We start from the raw sequence: 20,093 nt of genomic DNA, 5'->3' as shown, positions 1-20,093 counted from the left end.
TATCAGACCAAAGAAAAATATTATCTCATTGCTACAATTTTAATCACGTCGAAAGAGTTTGAGAGAATGGAGCTTGTATTTAGAGTGAGGAATTTTTGTAGATAGAAGCTTTTATACCACTTTATATTGGTGTAAGAAGTTAATTTTATCAAATTGTTGATTTTATATTATGCTATCTTTGTATAACTATTTTATGATGTTGTTACATAACTTCTTTAATATACACTATTTTGAATAATATACTTCTGGAAGTTGGCTAATGAGCTTTTCATGGGAATAAAAATCGAGCGAATTGAACGTTGGACGGAAAAGGCATGGGTGTTTAAAATTGAGTCTCATTTATTTGTCTACTTATCACTAGGGATGTCAAAAACCGAACTGAAAATCGAACTGAACCGAATCAAAAAATTCGGTTTGTTTTTTTTTTCAGTTCGACTTTCATTGAAAATTGAAACTTTTTTAACCGATTCAATTAACTAAACCAAACCGTTAAACCATTAAAATTTATAATTTTCATTTTAATTTTTTTTAAATTCGTTTTTATTTTTTCTTTCCTTTTTTTTTTTTCTTCTTCTTCATTGGCTAGTCGCCGATCATAGTGGCGGCTGGCGACCAACTCGCCCGACCAGGTGAGGCGGAGCCTAGGTCAATCTGGCCACCTGGGCGAGGCTCGAGCCTAGTCGAAGGTTGCCAGACATTGGTGAGGCTCTAGCAACTTTCGGTGAGATTCAAGCCTTGCCCACTCATCGAATCTAGCGGGCTTCAAGCTTGGCCTCACCGGCTTGTGGCGAGGCTTTAGCTCACCTTTGGCTGGTCGCCGACCATGGCCGATTGTTGGTCGCTACTGTGGCCAACAACCGAGAAAAGGAAAAGAATAAAAAAATAATTAAAAAAATCAATTTTTTAAAAATAAAATTTTGAAAGTGGTGTATGTAAAGAAAAAAACAAAAATAAAACCGAAAAACAGAATTGAACCGGATTTCAGTTCGTTTCAAATTGGATTTCAGTTCGGTTCATTAAATTTCCTTATCGGTTCAATTCGGTTTGTTTTAAAAAAAAAAAAAAAACTGAACCAAACCATTTACACCCCTAGTTATGAAGCCATGCAAAGAATTTATCATTTATGGACCAAAGAAAAATATTGGAGTGAGTCCGAGAAAATGGAGCTTGTGATTGGAGTGAGTGTTTTTTATAAACAAAAGACTTTATACAACTTCATATTGGTGTAAGAAGTTAATTTTATCATATCGTTGCTTTTATATTATACAATCTCTATATAACTATTTTATGGTGTTCCTACATAGCTTCTCTAATATAAACTATTTGGAATAATATGCATTGAAAGTTCGACTAATGAGCTTTCCGTAGACATAAAAATCAAGCGAATTGGATGTCGGATGAAAAAGGCATGGCTTGTCAAAACTAAGTCTTACTTATTCGTCTACTTATTACACTAAAGAGGAAAACATGCAAATAATTTATCATGTATGGACCAAAGAAAAATATTATCTCACTACTGGAGTCTTAATATTATCTCGGAGTCTTAATGACATTGAAGGAGTTTGAGAGAATGGAGCTTGCAATTGGAGTGAGGAGATTTTTGTAGACAAAAGTCTTTATACAATTTTATATTGGTGTAAGAAATTAATTTTATCATATCGTTCTTTTATATTATGCTATCTTTATAAGACTATTTTATGGTGTTCCTACATAGCTTCTCTAATATACACTATTTGGAATAATATACATTAAAAGTTCGACTAATGAGCTTTTCGTAAACATAAAAATTGAGCAAATTTGACACCAGACGAAAAAAGGCATGACTGGTCAAAATTGAGTATTTTTTGGTCAAATTTATGAAAAAGTATTTGAAGTGCGAGTGGATAACCATTATCAATTGCTCTAACTTCGAAAATTGGTATATAGATATAATTATTTTTCTGCTTGTGTGGTGCTCTTGATCTTCACTTGCATAGTCTGCTTGCTCAAAAGCGGTTAAATGGCTGTTTCAAAATTATCATCTCATCTTAAAGCTTGAAAGTTATTTATGCCTTGAATTGTCGGTTTAGTGGGAGATGGCAATTTTTACGGTGGCCAAGATTAAAGAAAAATCGTACTCACTCATTTTACGGACATTTTAAAGCAGTAGCTTCTTTATTTGTCCATATCACAAGATAAGGGAAAGATTATATTTTGGGACGGGAGAAACTCCAAGAAAAGTCATTAAGTGCATGGATGAGACGAGGACTTGGTTGAGTGGATTCACAAGAAATCGTCCATCCTGAGACCTGTAATTACAAGACAATCATGGTCATAACACAATATGACTAAGTAGCCCACGAATTAAAGGCGAGAGTGAAAAACAGTTTCAATGAAATGCTTGAATATTTAAAGGTAAAAGCACGAAGTGCAAGACATTTGTCAAGACAAAGTACAAATAATGACAATTGTAATTGGTTTTAATGGGAAAATAGGATTTTTCAAACGTGGCATGATTTCCATTATATAATTTTATTTTGTTTTTACTTTAGGGCTAAATAGATTTTATATTTATTTATTAAATTTTTATCCTAATTATATCACAAAATGAAAATCCAATTAATGACCTTTCCTTAAGTGCAAATTTTGTATCATTTGGACATCAGACAAAATTTTTTATGAGCGGTCAAAAATTAACTAGGTTTGTCTAACCATCAACTAATTCTTAGATAGGAACAACTAGTTCTTCCAAAATAAATGTAATCATACATATAGAAAAAGAAAGATAAAGTAAAAGGAAATTAAGTAATTAAATTATCTTCACTCCAATATTTATATTGTTCGAACAACTTATTATAAAAATAACTTCTTGTGGAGATACTTCATTGAAGATCAAACTAATTAATTGCAAAGAATAAATTTTGTTTTAGGAAATACTAAGTACACATTGAAAGAAAAAGAGACTCAAATGATAATGTATCGATAATTTAGCAATGTTGTGAATTTGATGGTGTTCCCTACATAGCTTACACCACTTGTAATATACACCATTTGGAATAATATACATTGAAAGTTCAACTAATAAGTTTTCTATAGACATAAAAATTGAGTGAATTGGACGTTGGATGGAGAAGTTATGAGTGGTCTAAATTGAGTCTTTTTTTTTTATCAAATTCTATGAAAAGGTATTCGAAGTGTCATCATGAGTGGATAACCATTATCAATCACTTTAACTTCGAAAATTGATACATAGATACAATTATTTCTAATGGCAATAGTAGATCTCATCTCAGATCATGATAAGACTTCATCTCAGCTGAAAGTGCCCCTCTACCTAGATGAAGTTGGAACACAGTTGCATCACATCTTAAAATATGGAGGCACATTGATTCGCGTGGAGAATTCCATTCAATCTTGTCATGACCATCATTCGTGTCAAGTTTAAGGGACATAACAAACTTCCTCGCCTTTGTCTTTTAGATCTAGCAAATGAACTCACAGCTAACACTCTATTTGCTGAGCCCCATAGGAACCAATGCCTCCCGCATCCGAGACACTAGCCAGCGCCTTGGCGATGATTATCTAAATAATATTACATAAATTAATGACAAAAGAGCGGTCTGAGAATCCATCAATATCAATTCTTCCGTAGGAATGCATCTCCGGAACTCAACAAAGGCAGCAATTCGGTTCATTCACACTATAGGGACCAAGGACAACACCAAATTTTGGTACCAGTTATAAGATAACAGCTTTACATAATTTTCGTTTGGCAATGGAAATTCAAGCACAGGCATCAGGTTAACAATAGACGGTGCTCATATAAGTCCGAAAGAGCAGCAAAAATCAAATTCATTTACCCCAGTCTAAAGTCAACTAGCATTGCAGGAACATGGATAAAGATTTGCAACCCCTCATGGCATACTCTCAACCGAACTTCTATACATGCGATTCACCGATTTGTCACATCAACCCATGTTTTCTGTCCTTGCATCTTGGCCTGTCCCTCGCTCTCCGAGGTTGCGGCTCCACTCTCCTTTGCCTCTCAAGTGATCTTTAAACAATCTCCCCATTCACAAACAACTCAGCTACAACAAATGGCAAGACCACACTATAAGTTATTATCCTTCTATGACATCAAGATCAGCTAGAAACTAATACACTAGTAAGTCCAAACGAAAAGGGGCATTGGATTTATCAAAAATGCGCTCCATATTTAGAGATGGCACGCATAACTTGCTGCCACATCTTCATAGCCACGGATTATACTGCTGCTGGAGATCGACCATCACAGTGCTGTCATAAGTCTCAAACTCGATGGAGATTGATTCTGTATACTGGGTTTACTTCTGTTTACCGGCCCTCACTATTCACGCATGAGCCCTGGGCTACCAGTCTTTTCACAATCAGAGAGGTCGCTTGCGTTCAGTTTGTAATTGATGTGTCTCACTCGCCGTCGAAGCTTGCGTTTAACCAGAGTGTCCAACTTTCAAGGGGAAGTGGAAAAAATAACAGGTTCTCCGACATTTATTGAATGGGTCCTGCTTTGTCCCTCAGTCAATAAGCAGATTTAGCTGCGTGGACCTTGTGCTTTCGTCAACTTATGGTTAAGGCTTTATGGAAAGCTAGTTTTTCAGTTCTCTTGTTACGATTCTCTCTCATTCTACGGCAACCGAATTACCATGTGCTTGCTTTAACATTCACCTGATTATAGTCGCATGTTCACTCCGTAACAAGACCAAAAAATTGTTGGTGAAATTACACGAAATCATATCGGACAACAGCAAAAGAAAGCTTTAAGTGCCATAACTTGGCACAAAGAAACACTTAAAAGCGTCATAACTTACAAAAGTGGCACTTAAGTGCCACATTCGAAGAAAAATTGATCACTTAAATATCACTCTAGCCAAAATGCTGACGTGCGCAATTTCCGGCGAAATAAGTACAAAACAACGTCGTTTTGCACGCTAATATGGCCAAATAATACACAAATGGCGTCGTTTTGATGCTAACATGATTAAAAAAAATATATAAAAAATAATTAAATTTATTTAAAATATTTAAAAATAAAAATTTTAATATTAAAATTTTTTTTAAAAGGTGGGGAGGCAGCCGAGGACTCGCCCTCGCCGCCGCCGCCTCCCTATCGGGAAGGGTTGGCGATGGAGGGGGAGGGTCGGTGGGTCGTCGGGCCCTAGCTAGGGCCGGCGACCCCAGCCGACCGGCGACGAGGGTCGCGGCCCTTGCCCATATCCAAGTGAGGGTCGGCGGCCCTTGGCTCGGCCGGGGCAAGGGCCGCCGACCTTTCGTTGGATCCGGGCGAGGGTCGCAAGCCCTCACCGCCGATCCCGGGTCGCGCCCCGGCTAGGACTCGCGACCCGACTAACCCTCTCATCTCCATTGCTGGCCCTTCCCAATGGCGAGGGCTATAGGCCGAGGGCTCACCGCCCGCCTCCCCCTTTTCTTTTCTTTTTTTTTTTTTTTTTTTAGTTTTTTTTTAATTTTTTTTAATATTTAAAATTTTATTTTAAAATATTTTAATTTAATTAATTTTTATATTATTTTTTACCACGTCAGCACCAAAACGATGCCATTTTGCACTTGCTTTGCCAAAAATCGTCGATTCATTTTGTTCCAATTTTGATACTTGAGTGTCACCTTAAATGCTCATTTATACTAAGTTATAGCACTCACTCCAGGGGTCCACACATCATCGAACAACTAAAAGCACAACGGTAATGAATGACAAGATCTCAAAATAGACTCTTAACGCTCTTTATTTCTTCTTCAAAATCCACAAGATCATTTAACAGCGCAAGATGGCTAGATCTCCCCAAGAAAGTAAAATTCAAATCAAAATGGTTAACCAAATGCATCGGAATAGGTCTTAAAGGCTCTTAAAGGCTTTAGATTCTAGTCAAGATATGGAGAAACAAGAGTTTCCAAATAGATAACAGATTCAATTTCACCGTCGCTTTGGATGGGATAATCCTGTAAGTATCATCCTCCGGATTGAGCAATGTCATCTGGTTTGTATCAATCTGGAAAACGATTTTTCCGCTCCTTGTGTACGCTGGAATCTTCACAAATTTATGGACTGATACGCCATCAGTCAACACACTGAACAATTTCATCCACGATCCTCCTCTCTTGTAGTCGTTTGTTACCCATGCCTCGAAGAGGTCATTTATGACGGTGCAATGGTATAACAACAGACTGGCCCCGTGAACCCCGAGCCCCTCGAAAACCACGTCCCCATTGACCTCAGGGGCCCGGAGTACCTGGTGGAATTTCTCTTCCGACAGATCGAAGGACATAATTACAGTCTCGCTCTTGTTTCTCCTCTCGGCCGGGACGCACCAGTGCAAGGCCCCGTTCCAATAGACTCCTTGCTCGGAAACGGCAAGGTGGTTTTCTTGTTGGACCGGAGTCATTCTCCAAGAACCGGACCTGAGCGAAAATATCACCACTTGCCCATTTCCAGTATCATCGCCTTGTACTATTTTGTAGTCATGAGATCGAGGGTCGTATCCGAACCCAATGAACATCTCATCCAGTTCGAAAAGATCTAGACCGGGCAAGTCCCTGCATTCCCTGGTGCTCGGGTTATACAGCAGGAATCTGCCGGGGTCATGTAAACACACCAACCCATCGCAAGACCCCACGAGTAACGGCTCCCAACAAGCATCGTCCAAGCTCAGCTCGTGAGCCCGCACCACCACTGCGTGATCGCCACCGCCAATGCCACCGTCGAGGGCCTCGTAGTCTATGGTCTCGAGGGGGCTGGTCTTGAAGATCCTCTGGCTAGCAACCATGTCCCCTGCCTTCAGCCTCTGCAGGTGTGACCTGGCGAAGCCCGGACCGGAGATTAGGGACCGCCACCGTTTGCAGACGCATTTGAACCGCATCAGCGACTTGAAGGGCACCCTCAGGAGGATCTCGATGACGATGTCCTCCGGGAAAGGTTCCACCAGTGCTTCGGGAAATGGTCTCTTCATCGGGCTGCTGTTATTTCTCCTGAAACGTAGTTTTTTTTTTTTTTTTTTTTCGCAATTCAATAGTGTTTGGCCTAGCAAAGGCTTATGCAACGAAGTGTACAGTCAAAGTCAAGCCAAGAACGACACCGGCTCAAAGAAGCTTACTCAGCACAGAACGAGACGAGGGTTGACCTGACCTTTCGCCGATGGAAACGGGAGATTTCGATCTACCAGGGTCACTGGAGCACGTTGGATGCCAGATCGAGGTCGATCGGGGTCCGGCAATCCGCGTGGGTTGGCCTTTTTGAGGTCCAAGGCCGTCGCCAGGCCGCGGAGACAGGCGGAGGCGGGGTGGAGGCAAGAGGGGGAAAGGAAGAGAGAGCCTGCGCGATGTTTTAAATGAACATATTCAAGACTACCCTAATCTCAATTGGCTGATTTATATAGACAAACTTCATTACAATGGTCATTGAGTTTTTGAGGTTTTAGCATTTTTGGAATGTTGATGTATTAATTTTCCTTCCATCTTTTTAAGTTTGAGAGAATATTTTGTCCTATCTAGAATATTCCATCTTCATTTAAAGAGATATTTCCTTCCATTTTCGCATTGGAAGAGCTCCATTGAATAGGGATGATCAAGTCCAGGGTGGGTAGCGTATAAACCTGGATTCTATACCCAACTCTGTTATAATTGATTCTCATTTTCTGGACCATATACCCGACCTTATTTATATTGAATCTTGTATCCAACCCATCCTATTTTTCCGGTCTGGTTCCAATGACCCTATTTATATTGAACCTTGTATCCAACCCACCTCTTTTTCCGGTCCGGTTCCAAGGTCAACCATATTTCTATTGAAACTTATTTTGCAATCTCCCGATATTCTATACTATTTCGAATTTTATATTAATATGCGAAAAAATAACACAATCCTCCTAATTTGTATTGAAACATTAATCACTTGTAATAAAAAAAATGTATTAACTTTTTGACTAAACGAAAATTTAAGAATCCATAGAGCTAATTATAATAAATAAAATCATAAGACAAAGAATTAGCAACAAACATGGGTCTAGTTTTATTCCCACAACTACTACATGAAGCTACTTATTTATGCAAGCATAACTCATCCTACAAAAGAGAAATTAGACAAGCCAATCCATGTGATACACAAGAATTTGGCGGTGACGAACACCATTCGTCCATCAGACAGTGCGGTGCGAGAGGAAGCCAATGAGGGAGGGAAGCAAGTGAGGAAAAGGAATGACAAATGAGGAGTGTCGTGCATATTTGAGAGAGTCAAGAGAAAAAATGTCGTGTGATTGTAAGAGTAAAAATAGAAATCGGGGGAAAAAAAAAAGGTTTTGGACCTCTACTTACAAAACCGGTCCGGGAACCGATTTTCGGGTGGGTAATCACTCTTAACCTATTCCCGGACCAGTTTAAACCGATTCCGAATTTTAGGAACCGGTTCCCAAATAGGTTTCAACGAGAACCGGTTTCCGGATCGGTTTCAATGGAATCGATTCCCGACCATGTTTTCCAAGTGGGCCAATTTGATTCCCGGGTATACCTAGTCTTGTTACACACCCCTACCATTGAACACGATAAATAGGGCTCTCACAATCGACAGCAGTTGAGCACTTTTTGCTCATTACGACCATTGCAAAGGCTTAGCATGGCTCATTGCCGATCTGGCCTTCGACATCCTCAATCTGCCACTTGACCGTGGATATCCACTTTATTTCCTGTTCTCAGCCTCGCTGACTCCTCTGATGAGACTCGTACATCTACATGGATGAATGACTTGTTCATGATCTTGGTCTATGGTAACATGCTCTTGTTCTAGGGACAATTTTTGTAGTCGGTGACGAGTGATAATGACCATAGACTGACTCCTATGATAAATTTAAAATTGAAGAAATGGATGGAGCTGGCCATTTTAAGAGATGGCACGGCCAAGTCATGTTATCCAATTGGTTTGAGAGGATTGGATAATTCGGTGTACACCTGTTTCATGAATTAAGTGCTCTTGCAAGCATGGTAACATGCCCCCAGTTGAGGATTTACTTCCATTTGTGTTCACGCGTAAGATTGTGACATCATCATTTGAATGTAAATGCGTCCGTTGAACTTTAGTTTAAATGGATTGATTTCGGTGTTCCGAAAGTGGAATATAAACAATTTTAGTGACCGCCTTTCCTGATCAGATTCCATAAAATGTACATATATATATATATATAGGAACCTAGGGTGCACCCACTTCCAAAAGCAAGTTGGGATACGGTTGCGACACACTGTAGACTTAGAACGTGGACTGCACCGCATGGACAATCCGATTTGATGTTTGTCATGACCTCGGCATCGAGTTTAAGAGACAGGCGAGGATCTAATGTAAAAAACTCACAAGCTAACACAACATTAAGTCCTGGAACCGACGCCCTCAAGAGTTCAAACACCAGAGAATCAAGAGCCCCTTCCGAACAAGTTACCCAGCACGTTGGCAATGACTTTCTAAGGAACATCATCCTTAATTTACGACTAAAGGGCACACACAGATATGCGTTGACATCGATTATTCCATAGGAATCCATCTCTGAAACTCGACAAAGCCAGCAATTCAGTTCTCACTGTCTGGACCAAGACCACCGCCAATTTTCGGATTATAAAGAAAATAACAGCTTTATATGATTTTCCTTCAGCTATGGAAATCCAAGACAGGACTTGCATGCATCATCTTAACAATAAAAGGAGTTCATACAGATCTGAAAGAGCAGCACAAAACAAATACATGCACCCCAGTCCAAAGTCAACTGAGCATTGCCAGATAAAGACTTGTAACCCCTCCCGGCATACTCTTAACAGAACCAATTTACATACTGTTCACCAATTTCTCACATCAACCTAGTTTTCTCTGCGGCGAACATATCTGGTTCTGTCATTGTATCTTGGCCTGTCCTTAGCTCTCTGAGGTTGCGGCTCCACTCTCCTCTGCCTCTCAGGTGATCTTTGAACAATCTCTCCATTCACAAACAACTCAGCTACAACATATAGCAAGGCCAAAGTATAAGTTAATACCCTTCTATGACATCAAGATCAGCTAGAAACTAATTCACCAGTAAGTTCAGACAAGAAGTTGAATTGGATTTATGAAATATGTGCTCCATATTTAGAGATGGCACACTGAAACGCTGCCACATCTTAATAGCCCCGGATTAGTAACATGCCTTAGGATTACAATAAACATGCTCATAAAGCCTTTAATATTCCCATTTCCAATGTTTTCACAACTCATCATACATGGAGCATTGCAAAACTTACCCCAGTTACAAAGCAAGTCCAGGGGCATCTAAGTCAAAGGATGCCCAAGTGGCACTATTAAAGAAAAAGGGACCATTCTATACATGGAAATTAAGTGAAAGGGGTAAAGTGACCATTTTTATCATCTGCACTACAGGGTATAATCAATTGGCCAAGCATCTACCACAATCTACCCTTCACCGCATTTTTGCTGAGACTCCACAAAAGGTTTTCTAAACCAAATGCTTTTACTTTGATCTACTTTCTCAACAAGCCCATGACAAACCAAGAAGATAGTGCTTTACCAAAAGGTGGACTTGGAAATTTCTCTTTAGCAAATGATTTTTCAGAACCAAAAACAAGAACCGTTTTAGCGTTTTTAAGTGGAGAAGAAACATTTATAGAATATATGTCAGATGATGGTTTCCACATTCATCTTTTTGCATTTGTCTCTTTGAACAAAAGCAAAAACAACCAAAAATCATTTTGAAGCAAAGACAAGAACATTGTAAAAAACAGTTAATTCGTATAGTTTGCCAAACAAGTCCATAATATTAAATATTTTTCAAAATGGAGAGCTCTAAACAGTATCTTAAAGCATTGCCAAAACAAGGCCAAAGAATTTCCCATGCAAGTGGTACTGCAGTCACTTCAACAACAACATCAAACAAGTTCGTAAACATCTGTAGTAATAAGGAAACAACTTTTCAGAATCTCATGCACAGAGGCCTCCTTATCCATGTAAAATTCATTTTTTCAGTATCATCTACGAGAAATAAAGTCGGTTTCTCTACCCTGCAAAATTCATAGAAGTAGACTCCATTCACATTTCCCAATGGCATCCAATCACCCTGACCAGAAAAGGACATACTCAACCCCATCAAAGAAGTCAATATTATCATCTGAGACTTGCGATGCACCATGTGAAAGCATTCTCAACAGCGTATAAATCAGTTATACTATTTACAGATACTAAGGTCCATGTCTCAGCATGTCAATCAGTTTGCAGCCAGCAAGATAAGCATACTCATTAAAGCACCCCTAGAATTAGTGATACACTAGTCACTGTAAGATTCATAATCAAACCACATGACAAACTCAAAATACACTGTAATGATGAAGTGTTTCTCTTTCATCACTCATCTGCAGATCCATGAAATTTCGATAGCTGACAATAGTTAAAAGAGACATTTGATATAAGTCAATTAGCATTCAAAGCTAAACATTGTCAACAGACTCCTAAACTTTGCCAAGATGGACTCTCACTCAGACAGATGTTCTTAATTGACACATTTTAGTTATTCTAACAACATTCACCCATGCAATAAGATACCTAATCAGACTCATGATAAAACACAAGTTGGTGTAATGATGAAGTGCTTCTGTTTCATCTCCACTGAACTGCAGCTACATGGAATTAGAAAGCTGAGAATAGTTAAGAGAGATGTTTGATATTAGTCCATTAGCATTCAAAGCTGAACATTGTCAACAGACTCTTCAGCTTTGCCAAGATGGACTATCATGCGCATAGATGTTCTTAACAGACAAATTTTAGTTATTCATCACCCACAAGACACTCATTCTTTTTAGGGCAACGGAGCATATGCATAACCTGTCATTCACTAAAACCATCCTATGTAGACTCCACATGAGTGATTCCACTATTAAGAATGAATAGAGTCCCAGCAGAAACACAGCCTTGCACTTCTCATTGTTAGCTACAAGCACAAAGGTTATGACTGATTGAACAAACTTACAAATATATTTATACTCAAACATAAAGGGTGGAGAGAAACCAGCTTTTAGAAGTGAGCAATTTCTCATTTCAGTTTATTAAATGCAAAATGCGAGTAATCCATGCCTGCACTAAAAGCTATAGCACATTGAAAAAGCCATAACTTTGTCTGATCAGGATATCCTATGAAATTCTCTAATTTAAGCTCTACATGCATGAATGTGTTTTGCTATGCTCTCCACATCTAATCTTTCATCAAACATTCACGTCAATGTCTCTAGGGCATGACAACATGCAATGTGCAATAAACCAAAATTCTTGACTAGTCGAAACAAGTTCAGCAATCACATCCAATTTAATAGGTGAGCCAGGCTTTCAGAAACTAAAGAGAAAAATATCGAAACCATTATTCACCCCTGAAATATATCCAAGATCCAACCAAAATAAAACATCCACATTTTAACCGTCAATACGTCATTACCAAACTACATGCCACATTAATAAAAAGAGGATAGATCATGATTCATCTTAAAGGCAGCAGCCTTACCCCCATAGTCCTTGTACTCAGGATCAACATAGGAGTCGGGAAGCACAAACAATACCCCAGGCAAACCTGTTCAAAAATACAAATTAAGCTGAGGAACAAACCAGCTTAATGAAACCAGATAAAGAGAGAAAGACAACTAACCTTCAAGCTTGTTTGATGTCTCCTCATCAATCTCACAGCCAAACCCAAAATATCTCTCACAGGAGACGTTGTATATCTTATTCTTTGCTTCCTCCTCACTGATGGACATTAGCAAACACAAGCGACACTAAAATCAATCAAAAGCCCCAACATTATCGTCTAAATCATTGGCACTTCTGAGGCGAAATTGTTCATCAAGATTACTTAACTTTCAAAATTCAAACACAATCAAACACGGGGATTATCAATCCAAAAGGCATAGCCCAAAAACTACAAAGAAGGACCTCCAATCAGCTTGTGGAGTAACCACTACACGAGGCATAAGAAACAATTCAGACTCCTCAACTCAGTGACTAATACAGTTCCTAACAGAACCAACATCATTAACTGCACCAACATTTCTATTAACAATCAGAACTCTAGTAAAAGTATGCCAAAGCTCCTCACTTCTTGCGTTTTCTACAGGGGCTCCTACGTAATTCATCATGCCAGGAGTGTTACGGAAACATTTTCCATGAACATATCCAAAGTAGGCATCTTACGCCAATGCAACTTATCCTTTCTCGCATCTTCCAAACCACGACGAAAACAAAATCAAGAAAGACCCCCTACCTGCCGATAACTTTGGCTAGGGTTTCGATGTAGCAATCGATCATCTGCTGCTTCGTGGCGTTCTCACCCCCAGGCTTATCCATGACGATGAGCCAGTGCTGGTAGTCGCACCCCGGGAACAGCGGCGCCATTTCCGTGGGCGGCCGGTCGCTGAAGTTCGAGCCGGAGTTCAGCGGGGAGTACGCGGAGCCCCCGGACCGGTTCACGCGGCACCGTATGGGCGCGAACCGAGCCCCGGCGGCGCCGAAGGGAGTCGAGCCGGCGGCGTGGGAGAGAGGGCCGAGGGCGCGGCGGCGGAAGAGGAGGGACGGGAGCGCGGGAGGGGAGGTGACGAAGGTCGTGGTCGAGTGGAGGCGTCTGGTGACGAGGGAGAACACGGTGAGGCGGCCCGCGGCGGCGCGTGCTAGGGTTTGGGCCATGGCGGGCGGAGGGAGAGAGGGATCGAGAGCGACTGCGAGAGCGAAGTGAGGGTTTTACGAGGGGATAGAGGAAGGAGGTAAGATTTATCGCTGCGTTTATTTATTTATTTTTCGTTTTATCGCGAAATATTTATTCGAAAAATATCTTCAGACGAAACATTAGGAGAAAGGATGAAAATGAAGTTACAGGAATCTTTTAGGAAGAGCAAAGTACTTCGAAACTCAACTCAAAATTAAAATTTTACGCATTCTAATAATAATAATAATAATAATAATAATAATAATAATAATTGACGTAATTTGATAATTTGGAGAATGCTTATGCTCCATTCTTGTGAACGGATCTCTCTCTCTTTCTCTCCTTTTTTATTTATTTATTATTATTTAGAGATGCATAGGCTGACATGTTTCTTAGATAAATTCTCACTATAAACAAAATTTTGAAATCAAAGAGCATGTGATAATATTTATATCATTTTTTTATTAGGTGTCTATAATTAAAAGGAAAATATACAAAAGACTATTTCTTTCATCGCCCCAAACATGTCAATATTAGCACTGATAGTACGTAAATGTAACTCGTTGTTCAAACAACTATTCAGAGTTCCTAGAGCTCCTTGTAAGGCTTGTTGGAAAACCCGTTGTCGGACTTGATTAATCGCTCTTTTTGCTGTTCAAAATGAATAGTTTCGTTTTTTTGTAATTTTCTAATTGTTCCAAGGTCTTATAAGTTGAATTAATCGAATTCAACTTTTCTTGTTCTATCTCAGAATATCCATTCACTCGAAACTGCTCCGCTTCCATTTCCACTTTCCGTAAACAGGCCCGGGCTTTTTCCAGCTATTCAATGGCCCCGCCGCGTAATTCTTCTGAATTTCGAATAGTATTCAAGATCCTCTGTTTTCGATTATCTAATAAATCGCTTATAAGATGAGAGAAGAAACGAACAAGGCAGATTTTCCGTTCACTCCATAACTTTCTGATCCTTGTAACTTCAATTGAATTGTTCTGTGGAATCACATCGAATGAGGCATGCCAATTTCTCATCCTTTTAACGTTGATTGGATAGATTTGTGGAATCACATCGAATTAGGCATCCCAATTCGAGGCTGCTCAACGGCATCTCGTGATCTTCCCGGCAAAATGATTTCCATCTCAAACCTCGAATAGGATGGCTTCCACATAAGACCAACCTTCATCTGGGGTTGAAATGCATTGAAGTGAACATGTAATCAGACCATCCAGTAGCCAATCCTATGCCATACCTTCCCTGGAGTCTGGCTCAATGAGTAAGCACCACCGAAACCACATGCCATATGTACATCTTTTTCAACCACACAAGAAAGGATCCTGGAAAGATCAGGCCTGGTGCAAATTTACAAACTGAACGCAAGGAACTCGAGCACTGCAATAACTTGGACAAGGAATTGCATTCTCCAATAACCCATAGAACCTTCCTTTTTACTCCTGAGAACTGGCTACACAGGTTTGTTCATTACTTAGTACCTCCATCCATTTTCTCCAACCAATGAGTGTCACGTGCTCTTCATCAGATTTTGGCTAGTCTCTGTCTATGACTACCTGAGGTTGTGGCTCAAGTCTCTTTGTCTCTCCGGTGATCTTTGAACAATCTTCCCATTCACAAACAACTCACCTGCAACATAACGCAAATCACAATTGTAAAATGTAACGTCATTGTTGCAGCAAATCAAGTAAGCCATCAGTGTACAAAAGATGAACAGGAAATAAACGAGCAAAAAGGAAATCGCTCTCTCCATTTTTTCCTTGGCAATGCACACACGTATCATGTTTATTCCATCTATAAATTCAGCCACTTCACAAATAAATCTGTACAAGTAAATAAAATAAAATAAAATAAAATTCTAGAAGCATGAAAAAAAGCTCTATAGAATTTGCTTTAGACAACCACGATGAAGATAAATAAAATTTTCTGATTACATGGGGAAGCTCGCACACTCAAACAAAAGAACCCACAATGTAGTTCTGGATGTTTCATTCCAATGATTCTGCGGCTCCATTCACAATGAAGTGCAGAACAGGTAATGAACGAATTTTAACGTGAGTCCATTAGCGTTCAAAGCTAGACATGGCCCATTTGAGACTATTAGCTTTGCCAAGATGGACTGCACAGCTGCGGAAATTCGCACACTAGCGACCATCCATCAATTGTCCAAATTTCTTCAGTGTATATGACTTCAACTCCTTTATATTCACATAAACAAGTGATGAGCACGCATGCAAATGACAAAATCATTCAAAGGGAAGCATGTCGCAATGTTTGTGCGAGTGTACACACCTGTCTCTGTATATATAATGTAGCTGAGCTGCTTTACTACCAATATTTACACCCATAGTCTCAGCCAATCTGTAAGCACCCGCTTTTATACAACCTAATTTACGGTTAAAAAGCAAATCTAAGGCCTCTGGATTTAAGCTAAAGTTTTGCTTAAGATGAGACATGAACTTCAATACTAATTATGTAAAACCAGAGATATTTCTGCCCCCAAAACTACTGCTAAATTGCATCTCAAAAATGACCATCAGATAACATAGTGTATGAATCGCAAATTTCATACCCATTCAGAATGAGACTTCTCACAGAATCGCTAGATTAGCCAAAGAGTCAACAAATGTAGTGGATTAACCTAGACCTAAGAACGGTTGAAGCATATAAGTTTCACCTTCACCAATCTAAAGCTCCAGTGGAAAGATAAAGCATAGAGCACTTGAGAGAGACATTTAATCGAATACAAAGCTAAATATTGCCATTAAATTTTTAGCTTAGCCAAGGTGGACTAATACGTATGCTGAGATGTTTGTGGGCCTAAACCTCTCTCCATTTTAATAGAAATACAATAACATTATTTGTTTAGCAAAAACATAATAATAGGGATAACATTATCCATGCTTGTGTTTGGAAAAATAAGACATGCTATCAAGTTCTTGATAATTAAAAAGAGTCCACAGAGCATTCCTTAAAGTGGGATGTTATGCTGTACACCTCAAGTCATTCATAAAAGATAAACAGGTACCTGCCAAAACTACTGAAACCTATTAATGCACAAGCTAGTATCATAAGCTGAACAAAGTTTTGAGTTTGCATTGCAATTGCAAGTAAAAGGTGACGTAAGATAGCCTGTAAGGTGCCTATATGAGTGAACTTTCGACTCATGCATAAAAGCAGAACAAACGCTAAAAGCTATGACCCTTACCTCCACAATCCTTGTATTCAGGATTGACATATGACTCCGGAATCACAAACAACATCCAAGGCAACCCTGTTGGCAGAAATTATTCATAGCTTTCAGGAGATAAACAATAAGTAGCCCAAGTTAGAAAAGACATTAAGAGAGAAATGGAAGGGAACAACAAGTGAAGCAACCTCCGAGCTTGTTGGACCATCTCCTGCTCGATCTCACACCCAAAAACAAAGCATCTCTCAAAGCAGACATAGTAGATCTTCTTATCTGCTTCCTCTTCGCTGTAGCCATTTTCAAACAAAGCAGCGTGGACAGTCAAGAAAATCTTCCAAACAAAAACCAAACAGGGAAAATTGTCGAGCATTTTGCCATCATCACAGAAAACCACCGAGGGAAAAAAGCTTACAACTGCCGTAAGCTTCAAAATATTCATTTGCATAAGATTAGCACAGACAGAAGTACCCACAGGAAAAAAAAAAAAAAAAACATTCATAGCAATTAGCAATCATCCGCCATACAGAGAATTCAGCAACTCCTCCTGATGCTTTTAACAAAGCCTAACCACCTCAGGAACCAAAATTGAAGATCCATTCAATACGGCATCATAAGAACTAGGAAACAACACGGACCATATAGCCTGCCAGCAACTCTGGCCAGGGTTTCAACGTGACAGTCGATCATCCGCTGCTTCGTAGCTCCATCGCCACCAGGCTTAATCATGACGACGAGCCAATCCCGGTGATCGCGGCCGGGAACAGTGGCGCCGTCGCCGGAGGAAATCGCTCGCGGGAGGTCGAGCCGGAGTTCGCCGGCGAGCGAGTGGAGGTACGGGACGGGCACGCGCAGCGCCGGACCGAAGCGACCCACGTTCCTTTTGAGGCCGGCGGAGGTAGGCGCGGGCGCGATGGAGAGAGGCGCGACGGAGAGAAGCGGCGGAAGAGGAGAGGGCGGGCGGTGGAGGCGATGGAGAGAGGAGGTTTCGGTGGAGAAGAGGCCGAGTTGGATGGAGAGGGTGGGTGGCGGTGGCGCGTGGCGCGTGGCGACGGAGGAGATGGGCCACGCGCCTGGGTTTGTGCCATGGTGGGACCGAAACGGCGATGGATAAAAAAAAATGGAGAAAACATTATCCTTTTTTTTAGAAAAAAGAAAAGAAGATAAATATTTCATTATATATTTTTGGCATAATTATCAAACGGTTTCTAAAATTTAGCTTAATATGTAATGTTATCCTTAAACCTTAACTCAATCACTCAATGTGTGATGTGACTTCTGAACTTTTAGAAAATATTTAATATAATACATAAATATAAAAAATTCAATGTCATTTTCCATTATTTACGTTCAAAAATAATATTTGACATTTATATATATTTCATGGATTAAATTGAATATATACTTAAATTCAAGGACTGTAATAAATAAATTAAAAGTTCAAAAGATGATATTGTATATTATATTAAATTTTATGAATTAAAAAATTCAATGACCGCATTGCATGTTAAGTTAAAGTTAATAAATTATTGATGTCAATTTTTTTTTTTTTTTGCAAGGCTTAGAAAATCTTATTTATGTGACGGACAAAAACCAAAAGGAGGCCTTTACCAAAACCAAAAGAAGGCTTTATTTTTAATTCCTTTTTCTTTCTTTAAAATCATCATAAAAAATTCGAAATCTGAGTGATGTATTTTGATAATTGCCGGATGTAATTCTAATAGCTGTAACGAATGATGTGCTGACTTGTTTGGTGATAACAAAGCGGAACAAAAGAAGAACCAAAAGTAAAATTGTTACCGTTCAGAAACATCGACAAAACACATGTAACAAATTTAGTATTTACTACCAAAACATGGACGGATGATCTCATATATTTTAGCTTTAAAACTCCGACGTTGCGTCCCTTTCCTCGCCGTGAGATCTTGCTCCGGTCACCGCTCTCTTTGAAATCGTGTGCGATTAGATATTACCTCGAGAGTGTCCTACATTCGAGAATAAGAAGAGAGCATGAATGGGTTATGGTAGGAAGTAATGGACATATGAGGCACGTATGTTATCCCGCACGTAACCCTATCTTTCAATCTTTTTAAAGGATCTTGTTCTCGGAAACTTTCTGATTTATAGTATTAACAAAGTAGCAAGTGAAGAGCATATTTATGGACAATTGGTCGTAGCTTATCTAAATAAGCCAAAAAAAGGATCAATTTGCATTCCTCTAATATGAAGATTGAAGGGCATTTTTCTTCCTTTAAGGAAATGGCATGAATAGTCTTTCAATTTTGGTCCAATGTGTAACGTGATCTCAGAGTTTTTAATTTATTCAATATAATTCTTGAACTTTAGCTTAATGTGCAATATTGTCATGAAATTTTTATTTATTCAATATAGTATTTGGACTTTTAGTAGATGTTTAATTTACTCTTTGGTCTATAAGAAAATGTTCAATAGTGTTATTTTGTATAGTCTAAGGACAAAATAGAATACACATCATAAGTCCAAAGATTTACATTGAACAAATTAAAAATTCAAGAACGAGATTGCACATTAGGCCAAATTTAGGAACAACACTGAAGAAATTAAAAGTTCAAAAGTCAAATTGCACAATAAGTCAAAATTCAGGTATCATTTATATAGTTATCCCTTTTCCTTTTCGCAGAGTATATCCAAATTCAATTCATTCATTTCCTCTTCAAATCTCCTTCTCGGGTAAGGCAATAAGTTGACTCTTTGGCTCTCCAGCTTATTCAATGAGGTGGTGTTCTTAGGCTTTCTGCTCTTAATTTTCCAGTCCTCCCTCGATTGGGTTTGTACAATAAGTTAGGTAAAATGTATTGGCTGACAGATACTGTGAAATGAGAGAATATACGAGACAAGTTCTTTTTTGGTTAAAAGAAAAAGGCTCAAAGATCATAAGCTTCTATGGCAATGGCATTCTGGGCATCACAGATGCATAAGTATTTTTGTATAGACATTGCACGCACCTCGCATATCGAATGGCAAGAATGAATTTCATTTCCCTGTGAATAACAATTCGATACCCTACCTTTTCAATGTGGAAAATTAAAAACTGTAACTTCTAGGTGAAGAACAAGAAAAACGCAAACCGGATTATAGATTGTCAAAACTCCAATTAAGAGAGCTTCATTTTACCAACACAAGAAGTGTAA

At 39.2% G+C, this 20,093-nt stretch overlaps 2 protein-coding genes across 2 annotated transcripts; both read right to left on the bottom strand.

Annotated features, from left to right (window-relative positions):
• Positions 1-9,620: 9,620 nt before the first annotated feature.
• LOC104414450 (multiple organellar RNA editing factor 2, chloroplastic) lies at positions 9,621-13,789 on the bottom strand. Its single transcript, XM_010025571.3, has 4 exons — positions 13,293-13,789; positions 12,681-12,778; positions 12,540-12,605; positions 9,621-9,998 (listed from the first exon to the last, which is right to left on the bottom strand). The coding sequence occupies exons 1-4, from the start codon at positions 13,709-13,711 to the stop codon at positions 9,862-9,864; spliced, it is 720 nt and encodes a 239-aa protein (XP_010023873.2). The 5' UTR covers positions 13,712-13,789; the 3' UTR covers positions 9,621-9,861.
• An 885-nt stretch (positions 13,790-14,674) lies between these two features.
• On the bottom strand, positions 14,675-18,736 carry LOC104414449 (multiple organellar RNA editing factor 9, chloroplastic). Its single transcript, XM_039299969.1, has 5 exons — positions 18,724-18,736; positions 17,562-17,996; positions 17,115-17,213; positions 16,945-17,010; positions 14,675-15,365 (listed from the first exon to the last, which is right to left on the bottom strand). Exons 1-5 carry the CDS (start codon positions 18,734-18,736, stop codon positions 15,289-15,291), a joined length of 690 nt encoding a protein of 229 aa, XP_039155903.1. The 3' UTR covers positions 14,675-15,288.
• Positions 18,737-20,093: the final 1,357 nt, after the last annotated feature.

The sequence above is a fragment of the Eucalyptus grandis genome, chromosome 8, assembly GCF_016545825.1.
Source record: "Eucalyptus grandis isolate ANBG69807.140 chromosome 8, ASM1654582v1, whole genome shotgun sequence".
NCBI lineage: Eukaryota > Viridiplantae > Streptophyta > Magnoliopsida > Myrtales > Myrtaceae > Eucalyptus > Eucalyptus grandis.
The sequence above is the reverse complement of the archived record's forward strand: the minus strand, read 5'-3'. Positions and strand labels throughout refer to the sequence as shown.

Coding starts and splice junctions, on each gene's coding strand:
- LOC104414450 (XM_010025571.3), bottom strand. CDS start 13,711: ATGGCCCAAACCCTAGCACGCGCCGCCGCGGGCCGCCTCACCGTGTTC. Junction 12,779..13,292: donor CTAGCCAAAGTTATCGGCAG/GTAGGGGGTCTT, acceptor AATGTCCATCAG/TGAGGAGGAAGCAAAGAATA. Junction 9,999..12,539: donor TGAGTACAAGGACTATGGGG/GTAAGGCTGCTG, acceptor TATATGTTGTAG/CTGAGTTGTTTGTGAATGGA.
- LOC104414449 (XM_039299969.1), bottom strand. Junction 17,011..17,114: donor ATGGTCCAACAAGCTCGGAG/GTTGCTTCACTT, acceptor TTCTGCCAACAG/GGTTGCCTTGGATGTTGTTT. Junction 15,366..16,944: donor TGAATACAAGGATTGTGGAG/GTAAGGGTCATA, acceptor GTTATGTTGCAG/GTGAGTTGTTTGTGAATGGG.